Genomic DNA, 14379 nt, shown 5'->3' on the forward strand with positions numbered 1-14379 from the left:
GATTTCGGTGCCACGGTTACCGGGATCAGGAAGACAAAGGGGGGTGACGTCATCGTCGATTTGGGCAGAAGCACCAAATCCAGGGCGGCAGTAAACCCTCTGAAGATTGGGCTCTCAGAAAAGATAGCCGGTGCCCCCATACTGCTGGTGGCCTCCGGCTCCAAGGTCGACATGGAGGTGGTAGACCTCGAATCTACCTCTACTATCGAGGAGGTTCTAACAGCAGTAAAAAGCGCTTTCAAAGCCTCAAGCAAAGGTGATGCTGCAATCGAAGCGGCGGCAAATGATATAACTCAAACTTCCATGTGGAGGCTGAAGAACGGCCAACAGGTCGCAAAACTTAGCGTCCCCAGGGAAGCTAAGCCCACCGAGGTAACCCGCGTTCCCGAGGATCCGCCGACCAGAAGCGACCAGGTGCTTCAGATGCCACGGCTTCGGGCACACCAAAGGCTCGTGCTCTGGCCCTGACCTCGAAGATGCCTGCCGGAGATGCGGCAGCAGGGCTCACAAGGAGGAGTGCACTGACACAGCAAAGTGCGTAGCCTGCGACAGAGCGGGCTTCAAGTCTGGGCCTCACAGACCCGGCACCGCTGCTTGCCAAGCCAAGCGCGCGGCCGAGTCCTGGCGCTCGAACAACCGCCGCAATGATTAATTTCCTCAAAGTTAATCTTAACGGTAACTGGGACGCTCAACAGCTCCTGGATCAGACAGTCGTCCAGAGAAATGTGGATGTTCTCATCTTGAGCGAACCGCACTCAAGAGGTGCGTCCGGAGGCAGAACTTGCCTCAGCCTGGACAAAAAGGCATCAGTGGGAACCACCCCTGAGGCCGGTTTTGTCCATGACGATGCTGACTCCGGAAACGGCTTCGCCTGGATGAGGCTGAAAGACTTAACAATCTTCAGCTGCTACTGGAGGCCGGGCACTACTCTTGCAGAGTACGAGACCATTCTAGGAGACCTCGAGGACTCCATCAGGGCTGCAGGCGACTCCAGGATAATACTCGCGGGCGACTTCAATGCCTGGAACGTCGAATGGGGATCTCGGACCAACAACCCGAGAGGTGCGCTTCTCTCAGACCTGGCAGCAAGTCTAGGGCTCTCTCTGGCAAACACGGGAGACACTCCCACGTTCGTCAGAGGGGAAGCCACGTCCGTAATAGATGTCACCTTCTCCAGGGGAGTGGACATCAGAGACTGGGCTGTCCTAGATGAGCTCAATCTTAGCGACCACGCTTATGTTGCTTTCTCGGTGGACCCACAGTCTAACAATCCTCACCCGGGTTGGCCCCTCGCTGACGAACCTGCAGCCGGACACCCGGGCTGGGCCCTCAAGAAGATGAACCTTGAGGCGTTCTACACGTACGTCACTACTAATCCCCTCACGAGGGGTAGAAGAGTGGAAGGCGTCTTTTCCGCTGAAGCAGCTGCCGAGTCCTTCGACAGCTACATCACGGAAGCTTGTAACATGTCGATGCCTCTCAGGACCCCAGCTCCCAGGGGCAGGAAAACCATGTATTGGTGGACGGATGACATTGCAGACTTAAGATCGACGGCCCTCTCTCTCCGCAGGAGGTACCAGTCCTGTTTAAGGAGGTACGGACCAGATGGCTCAGCAGAAAGCAAGGCAAACTACACCACAGCCAAAAAAAAACCTAAGGAGAGAGAAAAGAATATCAAAGGAACGAGGTTGGAGGGACCTTTGTGCTTCAGTTGACGCCAACCCATGGGGGCAGCCTTATAAGCTGTTCATGAAGAAATTCGGAGACGGCTCAACCAGGTTAGCCTCCAGGGGTCGCGAACAAGAGATAGCGGATCACCTGTTTCCGGCGGCGCCAGTCACTGTCTGGGAACAGCAGCCATCCCCGGCGGCAGTTAACATCCTCGGAATCCCTAATCCGGATGAAGAGGACCAGTTTAGAGTCAGGGACATCCCAGAGTTCACCCTGGAAGAACTACTGAAGTCAACCAAGAAAATGTCATCGGGTAAGGCAGTAGGTCCCTCTGGTATCCCTAATGAGATACTGAAGAGGATTGTCCTTGCCAAGCCTAGATCCACTCTAAACATATATAACGCATGTCTCAATGAATCTAAGTTCCCCTCCACCTGGAAGAAGGCCAATCTGGTGCTACTTCATAAGGGACCGGGCAAACCAGTGGAAGCTCCCTCCAGCTACAGGCCCATCTGCCTGCTAGACACACCGGGCAAGCTCTTGGAGAGACTCCTTCTCCTGAGACTGGATTCATTTCTAGACTCTCGCAGAGATGGACGAGCAGAGAATCAGTTTGGATTCCGTAAGGGGATCTCAACAGAGTCAGCTGTAGAAGTGGTCACCAAGCTCGCAACCCATGCGGCCACTGGAAACTGGAGGCAGAAGGAACTCTGCGTCTTGGTCACTCTCGACGTGAAGAACGCTTTCAACTCTTTGCAGTGGCCTGTAATTGACGAATCCCTCAGGAATAAGGGTACCCCGAATACTTGGTCAGGATGATTCGGTCATGGCTATCTGGGAGACAACTCCTGGTAGGCGAACAGAGAATCAGCAGGGCCGTGACGTGCGAGGTCCCTCAGGGTTCGGTTCTAGGGCCCACCCTTTGGAATGTTGCCTACGACTACCTACTGGACATGGAAGTTCCTCCTGGGGTTCAGTTGATTGGCTTCGCCGATGACCTAGCGGTGGTCGGCATCGCCAGGACTGGCCAACTTCTGGAGGACCTGGTCAACCCAGTCCTAGAAAGGATAGACGGATGGATGCTAAGCCGAGGACTCCAGCTAGCTCATCACAAGACGGAGGCTGTCATGCTGACTAAGAATCCACCTCGACTCAGAATTGGGGGGACCCAAATCCAATTGAGCTCTCACCTGAGATACCTGGGGGTCATCCTCGACTCCCGTCTATTCTTCGTGAAGCACTCCGAGACGGTGGCCAAAAAGGCAGCCATATCAGCTACGGCTCTTTCTAGGCTAATGCCTAACATCGGAGGGCCTCTACAATGGAAGAGGAGACTTCTGTGCTCAGTGGTAGAGAGTCAGCTTCTCTACGCTGCCCCTGTATGGTCCTCGGCAGCGAACGCTACGGCTAAGGCAAGGAGCATCTTGAGGAGACCGCAGCGGGTTGCTGCTCTCAGGACCATAAGGGCTTATAGGACGGTGTCCGATGAGGCCGCCCTCCTCTTAGCCCACATGCCACCGGTGGATCTCATAGCTGGGGAGAGGGCTAGGATAAAGGCTAGAGTCTCGGCGGATCCTCCACCAGGCGATCCACCTCTCTCTAGGTACAGAATAAAAAGGGAGGAAAGGAAGATCACTATCAATGAATGGCAGAGGAAATGGTCGGAATCCACCAAGGCCTCCTGGACCCGTCGTCTTATCCCGAACATCGTAAGATGGGAAAATAGGACGACCCCGAAGGTTCCATGGACCTACCATATGACTCAGGCGTTAACAGGTCACGGGTGCTTCCAATGGTACCTTCACCGCATGGGCAGGGCTGACAGCCCACGCTGTATGCACTGTTCTGGCGGTTCGGACACAGCGGAACATACAATCTTCCATTGCGTAAACTGGAATGGCCTACGCGAAGACCTTCGTAACCGTCTGGGACATCCTTCCGAGGTGGGTGATGTGGAGAACATTCTTTGCGGGACCCTCTTTGAGGATCTTCCAACGGACTCTCAGGAAAAGACTCACGCTCTAATGGAAATAGAGGAAACGTTCAGGCTCTTCTACAAAATGGTAGAGGACATAATGACACTCAAAGAAGCAGAAGAAAGGGCACGGCAGGCGGCAGCGGCTGCAGTAGGATAAACGACAGTACGAGTTCTCTAGAGTGGCTGGATCTGTCCGACTCGAGAAGAGGATAGGCCGTACGAGAAGTCTAGGACGGCTGGCGCATGCCGGTCCGAGAAGACTAGGAACGAACGAGATGTCTAGGACGACTGGCACGCCGGTCCGAGAAGACAACTCAATATAAGCCAAAATATATTTAAGTGAAGCCAGGACACCTGGTTTTCCCTAACCAAATTGTAGTCAATATATATTTTATGTATTTTTTTTTTTTTTTGCGTTTTACTTTATGTTATATTATTGTATTATATTGTAAGGCATCATGAGTTCTAAACAAACGCATACAAACCAGTGAACACTGAGGAAGGTTTGTTTAGTCTCGTGCGAGCCGAAATCAACGTAGTTGTAAATTTTTATAAATAAACGATGCCACATGGGAGCTAAGCAATGTGAAAACGGTTCGGCTCCTATGTGGTGATATAATATAATAAAAAAAAAAAAAAAAAAAAAAAATGTTTTTTTCCTGTTACGTTCGTAAACAGTGTCAACATGTATATTAAATTTTATGGATGTATTTAGACATGATTGTTTCAACTTTAAAATTAGCTTATCTGAAATATGACTAAAAAATGATTTATAATCTGTATATTTCTTATAGTTCTTGATGATGAAAGTTTTTGCACATTTTTTAAATCTCTCGATTTCAATCAGTCTGGTTCCAGACGTATTCATACGCTGATATTTTGTGATTACATACTTTTCTTTTCATAGTGAGGCTATAATAAAAAAAAAAAAATCTTTTTTTTTTCTCTTTAAATATATATGTATATTTTATTTTTATTAAATAAAAAAAATCATTAAGTAAAATAAATAATATCTAATGTTTCAAGTAATATAAATTTAATTTTTTTTTTTTTTAATCAATAGGTTCTGTTAGTGCTTTCATGTCGCGTAACAATACATAAAATTTATTACATAGGTTATGAGTGGAATTATCTCTTTCAAAACTTGTATAAGAATAAAGGGCATAATAATGTTTCACAAGCTGTTGTGTTTCCTTTAATTTTTTTATTCTTTCTTTTTTCTGTATCAAATGAATATGTTTTTGTTAAGTATTTTTCATATTTTAACATTTTTATATCTCTTTTAATTAAAGTTAACGCAGTTTTTTTTTCTCTCTGATCTAGTATTTATCGTTTTTCGTTGTTATCCATTTGATTTTTTAGTCTTTTTATTTCGTTGTTGATGTGATTAAATAATTCCTGTGAATAATCCATTCCTATATCCATTTTTCTATAAAAATTATTTTTTGTATTATCATATATTTTATCCGAAAAAATATAAAAACTTTTTTTAAATACATTTTACAAACCAATTATCGACTTGAATAAAACTTAGTTTTTAAAAAGTTTCATATGTTATTTAATTAAAACTGTTTATAAACTAAAAAACATTAACTAGTCGCTTATTATGGTTATAGGTGGATATGATAGAAACGCAAGACAGAAAAACAGGAATAAAACCGACTACCCGGTTTAGAAAAATGGATATAGAAATGGATTATTCACAGGATTTATTTAATCACATCAACAACGAAATAAAAAGACTAAAAAATCAAATGGATAACAACGAAAAACGAGAAATACTAGATCAGAGAGAAAAAAAAACTGCGCTAACTTTAATTAAAAGAGACATTAAAATGTTAAAATATGAAAAATTCTTAGCAAAAACATACTCATTTGACACAGAAAAAGAAAAAATTTAAAAGAAAGAATAAAAAAATTAAAGGAAACACAACAGCTTGTGAAACATTATTATGCCCTTTATTCTTATACAAGTTTTGAAAGAGATAATTCCACTCATAACCTATGTAATAAATTTTATGTATTGTTACGCGACATGAAAGCACTAACAGAACCTATTGATTAAAAAAAAAAAAAATTAAATTTATATTACTTGAAACATTAGATATTATTTATTTTACTTAATGATTTTTTTTATTTAATAAAAATAAAATATACATATATATTTAAAGAGAAAAAAAAAAGATTTTTTTTTTTTTATTATAGCCTCACTATGAAAAGAAAAGTATGTAATCACAAAATATCAGCGTATGAATACGTCTGGAACCAGACTGATTGAAATCGAGAGATTTAAAAAATGTGCAAAAACTTTCATCATCAAGAACTATAAGAAATATACAGATTATAAATCATTTTTTAGTCATATTTCAGATAAGCTAATTTTAAAGTTGAAACAATCATGTCTAAATACATCCATAAAATTTAATATACATGTTGACACTGTTTACGAACGTAACAGGAAAAAAACATCTAAAATTGATTTTTACACACTTTTTTAAAGAATAATTGTTTTTTTTTTTATTGAATAAGTGTTCCTGTTTGATTAAAATAAAAAATAATTTATTAATATGTTTTTTCATATTTTAACATTTTTATATCTCTTTTAATTAAAGTCAACGCATTTCTTTTTTCTCGTTGATCTTGTATTTCTCGATCCTCGTTTTCGACCATTTGTTGTTTTAGTCTTTTTATTTCGTTGTTGATGTGATTAAATAAATCCTGTGAATAATCCTTTTCTATATCCATTTTTCTATACAAATTATTTTTTGTATTATCATATATTTTATCCGAAAAAATATAAAAACTTTTTTTTAAATATATTTTACAAACCAATTAATTAACTTGAATAAAACTTAGTCTTTAAAAAGTTTCATATGTTATTTAATTAAAACTGTTTATAAACTAAAAAACATTAACTAATCGCTTATTATGGTTATAGGTGGATATGATAGAAACGCAAGACAGAAAAACAGGAATAAAACCGGGTAGTCAAAAGATGGGCTACGAGAAGAAAAACAATGTAAAAAATTATCTATTTACTTGTCAATTATGCGTATCGTGATACTATAGTATGTAACGTATATAGGCATTGTGAAGGTGTTGTTAATAACTTTACAGCTATACATCATGAATAGGGCTGGGATTTTGATGCAAAGGCATCTTTTTTTCTGGTGTTTTGAAACATTGGTCCGTAAGTATAAAATGTGTTTTGGGTGATACTGATTATTTTAAAGAATTTTTTATTTTGCATTTTTTGCATTTTTTGACAAAATTAACTCTTAAATGCATTTTTAGGACATTTTTTATGTTTTTAGTGCATTTTCTTGGTTTTTAGAGCATTTTTCATAATTTCTTCATAAAATGAACGAAAATTGTTGCGATTCACAAAAAACTTTCGGCAAACTGCTGACGGTACGCTAGGGTTTTCCCCGAAAATTATCACCGTTATATTATACCTATTATGAATTATTATTTTTATTACACCATACATACATACATAGGTACAAGTTATCGTCGATAACAATTTTATCATAGCTAGGCTTAGATAACTATTACTGAATTAGTAACCAATTAGTACGTCCGCCGTCGTAGTCTCGATAGCATTCGTTGTGTTTCGTCGTGTCGTGTTTTTTCGTGTGATTCATAAGTTCAATATGCCGAAAGTAAAAACGTCGAAATCAAATCGATTAACGAAATATGTAAATGAATTCGGTAAAGAATTTTTTTCTACAGACGGTGAAATATTATTTTGCAAAATATGTGAAATAAAAGTGGCTTCTGAAAAAAAATTTACCGTTGTACAACACATTTCCCGAGATAAACACGTTCAAGGATTACGTCGCCGAGAACTTAAATCGGACCAACAGGTATCCACAATGCAATTTATAAATGAAAATCAGCTATCTCCGTTTTCTTATGATTTGACTAATGCCTTTCTTTCGGCCAATATACCACTTAATAAACTTGAAAATCCAATATTAAAAGGTTTTTTAGAGAAGTATACCAATAAATCAATTCCTGATAGATCGTCAATTAGAAAAAATTATGTAAGTAAATGTTACAATAATACCATGAATAAAATAATTCAATATGCAGCAGATAAAAAAATTTGGGTTTCTTTGGACGAAACAACCGACGCAGAAGGACGTTTTGTTGCAAACTTCATCGTAGGTACGTTAGAAGTCGGTTGTCCTGGAAAAACATTTCTTTTAAACTGTGAGGTATTGGAAAAAGCGAACCATTCTACTGTTGCTAAAATGTTCAATAATTCTCTATCTTTATTGTGGCCTGGAGGTATTCAATATGACAACGTATTACTATTTGTAAGTGATGCAGCACCTTACATGGTGAAAGCTGGAAAGTCAATCCAGTCATTTTATTCAAAAATGATACATGTGACTTGTATTGCACATGCCCTGCATCGAGTCGCTGAAGAAATAAGAGGGAATTTTTCGAAAGTAGATAAATTAGTTTCAAATGGGAAAAAAATATTTTTGAAAGCACCTTCCCGCGTAGAGAAATTTAGAGAAATAGCAAAAGGTATACCTTTACCGCCGCAACCAGTTATAACTCGTTGGGGAACGTGGTTAAACGCTTCAATTTATTACTGCGAACATTTTGAATCTATCAAAGAAGTTGTCAATGCACTTGACAGTGAAGACGCTATTTCTATTAAAAAAGTGCAAACAGTAATTAAAAGTTCTAGCTTACACAGGAATTTAATTTATATAAAAGCGCATTTCGGTACATTGCCTGAATCGATTACTAAATTAGAAACTCGTGGACAGACTTTATCAGAATCTTTAAGAGTATTAGAAGATATAAGAGTTTTAATAAATGAAGCACCAAATGAAATTGGTACTGCAATAAATAAAAAAATGGAAAATGTTTTGAATAAAAATAAAGGGTTGAAAATACTACAAAATATTTCAAAAATTATAAATGGTGAAAAACCAGATGAAAACAACATACCGGAAGATATAACGACGGACGATATTTCACACTTTAAATATGCTCCAGTATCATCAGTCGAAGTCGAAAGAAGTTTTTCTACTTACAAAAGTATATTGTCCGACCAACGACGATCATTTTTATTTGAAAATATAAGACAGCATATCATTATTCAGTGCAATAGCGATTTTGTTCAGGTTAGTATTAATAACAACTAGCAAAAACAAATTAAAATGTTAAAATTTTTTTTTAAATTATTATTTTAGAATGAATGATTAAGAAAACAGAAGCATAAAAAAACTAAAGAAGCAACAACGTACAATAAACAAAAAAAAATACATTACTGTAGTATAATTTAAATTTTTTTCTAATTTTTAACCTATAATAAATATAATTTAAATGCATTTTTTTAGTGCATTTTTTGAGTTTTTTAAGTCATTTTTGCATTTTTTTAAGGGCATTTTTTGAGATTTTTTAGGGCATTAAAATCCCAGCCCTAATCATGAATCTTATTCCAATATTACATCCAATCAATTTTATCAATATACCGGTCAGTATTTACGTGATTCTGAATATGGATCGTATACTATAACACCCACGATTATTGATGTTGATCCATACGATTTCACATCATTCAATTCGATAATTTTATTATTAGCTTCAGTATTTGTGTATGTGGTATATCATAAAATAATGGAGAGATTCACCACACAATATACACCATTGTAGGGTTAAATATATCAATAAAATTTATCATTTATTACTAACACAGTTAATTATCAATTATATAAGAACAATAGTATAAACTAAAGTACACTATGTCTTACCCAACTCGTTATATATATGCAAAAGGTGTGTAGCCTATTCGTCGTCCTAATTAAACTAGACCAATCGTTGTTCAAACCAATGAACGTGTTACTGTTGCACCATCTGATAACAGAATAAAATCCAATAAGAATAACAAGAAATCAATAAAACGGACAAAAGCCAAATCTAAATCTAATAATAATAATAATCAAAAGAAGTTAAATTATGTCTACATCGATGGATTTGTTCACAGATTTCTCACACGATTTGGTACTGTTAAGTCTGACCCTTTTGTTATGATTACTATGACCGCTCTAATATTTATCATTTACGTTCATTATTATCATGTAAATGATTCATATCTGCATTTATTCGTTATTAAACTCAACGCTACTAATACTACACAACCAATATCACAGTGGGTTGACATGAATTCTAATCGCATTTTTGGGATGATAGTGTCAATAATAACATCGTCGCAAATACTCGACGCATATAGGTACACCACTTTGCTTATTTCTCTTATTATTAAATTAATTGTTCCAAAACAAAACATAGTACTTTATTTCTCAGCATCAATTATTATATTGATTATTTCATTCATAATTCTGAATTTAATCATATATTATGACGATTATATAACATATCATTCACAAACGCCCAACGTAAAAACAAATATAGTTTACAAAACATGACCTTAATGGTTTGGTCTTTATTAATCTTATTTACTTTAACATAACATACACATATTCTAAAAAACTAGCGCATTAAACGCTCTAATTTGCTAATTTGCTAATAACATGGAAGGGATAAGCCTGCCGCCAGAGAAGAAATCAGGAATGGCACAGTCATTAGGCCCATTGACATGCCTGATACCATTGGCCAAAAGTGATCTTATAAATATTATTTCATAATAATTTATCTAAATTAAATTTTCATAATTTACTAAACAAAAACATTTTATGTAATTTATTTAGATATTGATATCGAGAGCTTGCCTATTGAAATTTCCCAAGACAATGATGAAAATATAGTTTTATCACCATCTGTTAGAGTAATACCCACTAGGAAGAATATAAAACAGTACCCAACAGTTCCTCAGACCACATATGTGCCTCCCTCAAAGTCTAAAAATTTACAAAATATTAAATGGAAAGTTGGAAATTTAATAACCCCTGACCAATGTTTGTTACATGAAAAAACTATTTTATCAGATGCTATATTACAATTGGACACCCCATTACAGTTTTTTTCATATTTTTTTGATGACAAATTAATTGAAACTATATTAAATGAAACACAACTTTATTCTCTTCAAGTTGATGTGGATATAAGTTATTTGTGTTGTGTGATGACGAAGGCTTTTCGTACAAATTTGAAATTTACACTGGTCAAGAGAATGAGGCAAGGTTTCGTCGTCAAAACGAACCAGATTTGGGTGCAGGTGGTAATGTAGTTATAAGACTTACAAGAGATGTGCCACAGTACAAAAATTATAAAATATACTGTGATAACTACTATTCTAGTATTCCTCTTATGGAATATCTTTATCAAAAAGGAATATATGCTTTGGGAACAGTACGGCGAAATAGACTGCCAAATTGTCAACTACCAAATGATAAACAAATCAAAAAATTATCAAGAGGCTCATCAATTGAACAGGTAACATCCTATGAATCTGCACCTATATCAGTAGTGTTGTGGAAAGACAACAAGACAGTGACTCTTTTATCTACGTATTGTGGAGAACTTCCAAAAGTAACAAAAAAACGGTTTGATAAAAAATTAAAAAAATAAGTTGAAGTTGATTGCCCACATTCGATAAAAGAATATAACCATCACATGGGAGGTGTAGACCTCCTCGACAGCCACATTGGTAGATACAAAATAAAAATTAAATCACGTAAATGGTACATACGACTTTTTTATCATTTATTGGATATGACCGTTGTCAATTCGTGGATATTGTATAAAAGAGTATGTCTCGCATGGTATGCCGTTCGATGCACATAAGTGTATATTTCTTATTCACTTTATTATTTATTTCTACTTATATCAACAACTAAACGTGGCGTTTCCGGTATCTACGGATGCGGAAAACGAAACCGAACACACTCAAACCTCCAAAAAGGAACTCAAAACAACATCAAATCGGATTTTTTTCCAAAAACTGGTAAATATAATTGGTTATAAAATACGTACAAGAGTCCCCGACATCCGCCGCGGCTGGCCTATCGCATTTTTTCCCTTATCGCATTCCGATAACGTAAAATGCACAACTCACAAAAACCAATTAAGAACGTTGTCAATTCAACAACTAATTCAAAAATAAATAATGGTAGCAATTCAAATGTTTCTCAAAGAGATCGTATACAGAGCGATTCAAATGATGTTTTTTACTCAAACTCACCAAATGTTGACACCGATTTTAAACTAGTCCAACACAAATCTAAACGAAATCTTTCTTCTAACTCAAATGGAAAACCGGAAACAACTAAAAAAAATAAACCTATTTTCGCATCTTCAAATAAATACGCCGTACTTGCAAACGTCGATCATGAAACCGAAAATTCCGATGAAATTCTCATTGATATCGACTTGGATACCGAAGCCGAACAAAAAGTCAAACCTCCTCCACCCATCTTTATAAGTGGAATTTTGGATTTTTCTGCATTTCGCTCATGTTTAATAGAATTAATCGGTGCTGACAGTTTCCTTGTTAAATCAAATGTCAACAACTTAAAAATTCAAACCAACAACGCAGACTCATACAGAGCAACCATCCATTTTCTAAAAGAAAGTAAGGCCGAATATCACACATACCAAGCTCAAGATGAAAAACCTTTCAGAGTAGTAATCCGAAACATCCACCCATCAACTCCTTTAGCGGAAATAGGCATAGCAATAAACGAAATTGGACCTTTCTCAGTCCGAAATGTATCCAACGTATTAAATAAAACCACTAAAAATAAACTGCCAATTTTCTTTATTGACTTGGAACCTGCGGAAATAAACAAAGAAATTTTTCATATCACCTCTTTATTAAATACAAAAATAAAAATTGAAGAGCCTGTAGTAAACCGACGTTTTTACACAAAAACGTCGTTCCAAAGTACAGGCGGCTACAACAATATCACGCCACCACAACAAGCCACTGATGCTGCCACCGCATTGGTTAATGCCGATTTAGGCACATCACGCCATTTCCTATGACGTCAATCACCCTTTCCTTAACCACGACATGTACCATATAAATAGGAGCCTTTTTTTAGAGAGGACTTCAGAGATAGTTAAATCTTCAATCCCAACTTATAGTACTTGTGCAGGTCGCGGACTTTGTAACAGCCGTATTACCGCCTACATCAAGTACAAATCCCAGTTTTAGTGCTAATATCTACTCTCCGGCAGAATACTTTATATTCTGTCGAAACACTTTAAATTCTAAACATTATTCTAATTTGTTTTATAAGTAATAAATATAATAACTTTAATAACTTGTGTTAATCAACTTATTTATCAACCTAAATACAAACCACTTCCGAATCAGAGTCGACAACGTGTACGTGCATTCGTCGTTAAAGAAGCGTGAAGTAACCAAGCGGTGAGAGCGACGTGGTTACTACATAAAATTTGGTGTCAGGTGTGGGGTCGCTTCATCAAACGAAAGTTTTTTTTTTTGAAAAAAAAAAAGTACTTTGAGACCCACCGACGAAACCACGTTCACGACCAGGCGAAGAGGAAGAACATTCAGAGCATTCCAAAGGCAACATTCGGAGCATTCCAAGGGCAACATTCAGAGCATTCCAAGGGCAACATTCAGAGCATTCCAAAGGCAACATTCGGAGCATTCCAAGGGCAACATTCAAGACCAATTTTAAAGAAACGACGCGATATGCAAAAATTGTAAGTCATTTAAATATTATATTGTATGTCTGACGGTAATTGGCAAGTAGTAGCATATAACCCACATACGCTAAGAATCAAAATGGTTAACTCAGATAAATTAGGTTTTGAGGGGGCACTCAAGCTAGTACCTTCTTTCTCGGGAGGATCAGAATCCGATTTAGCTTCATTTTTGGCTAAATGCGAATTCATATTTAAAAATATCCCCGATGCTTTAAAACCAAATATACTAGAAGCCATATTAACGCAATTAAAGGGCAATGCATTCGAAGCCATAAGATACAGGGAAATTACAACCTGGGACGAATTAAAAAATTTATTTAAAACAATTTTTGGGTCAGCACACTCGGTGTCGTATTTACAAGTACAACTGAGTCAAATGCGACAAAACACAAAAGAATCAGTTAAAGAGTTCTCAATTAGGATCGAAAAAACTGCTCACGAATTAACACACGCGCTAACAATAGGTAAAGAAATAGCTGAAACAAACATAATAGCACAAACGGTTCGAGCACACGCACTAAGCGTATTCATAGCGGGTATTCCACAATCGATAGGAATAATACTAAAAGCGCGAAATATAAAAGTATTTGAAGAGGCAGTAATAAACGCGATGGAGGAGGAGAAAACAACTGAATATTATAATAAAGCGATCGTGAATAATAAATCCCAGAATAACAAAAATAAATTCGATAAAAAACATTTTAATGATAAAAGTACGATTAAATGCCACCGTTGCGAGAGATTGGGTCACTACGCGAATGAGTGTAGAACGAGCGAGCATAAATTACCTACTTTTAGGAATCCGAATAACGGTCAAAGTACCAGTACGGAGATTAAACGAGAGTATTCGAACAAGTTTTGCAAATATTGTAAGAAAAATAATCATGACATTAGTGAGTGCCGGAAATTAAAGTATAACGAGAAAAAGAAACTCGAGGAAACAAAGTATAAAACAGACAATCAAAATAGGTCCATTGAGGAAATACAATCGGGAAGTAATGTGCGTATAATAACACCCATAAGTCAGGAGCACATAACATGTTTTTCCGATAAATTTGTAAAAAACG

At 37.0% G+C, this 14379-nt stretch overlaps 2 protein-coding genes across 6 annotated transcripts in view; one reads left to right on the top strand and one right to left on the bottom strand.

Annotated features, from left to right (window-relative positions):
• Positions 1–14379, bottom strand: part of LOC132924035 (putative nuclease HARBI1) — a 59988-nt gene that overhangs the window by 19717 nt on the left and 25892 nt on the right. The window lies entirely within an intron of this gene.
• LOC132924034 (uncharacterized) lies at positions 6788–9033 on the top strand. The gene is made up of 2 exons (XM_060988093.1): positions 6788–8796; positions 8866–9033. Exons 1-2 carry the CDS (start codon positions 7303–7305, stop codon positions 8872–8874), a joined length of 1503 nt encoding a protein of 500 aa, XP_060844076.1. The 5' UTR covers positions 6788–7302; the 3' UTR covers positions 8875–9033.

The sequence above is a fragment of the Rhopalosiphum padi genome, chromosome 3 (genome assembly GCF_020882245.1).
Source record: "Rhopalosiphum padi isolate XX-2018 chromosome 3, ASM2088224v1, whole genome shotgun sequence".
In the NCBI taxonomy this organism is placed as follows: Eukaryota; Metazoa; Arthropoda; class Insecta; order Hemiptera; family Aphididae; genus Rhopalosiphum; species Rhopalosiphum padi.

What these genes read in the sequence shown, in the direction of transcription:
- LOC132924034 (XM_060988093.1), top strand. Translation starts at nt 7,303, where the DNA reads ATGCCGAAAGTAAAAACGTCGAAATCAAATCGATTAACGAAATATGTA.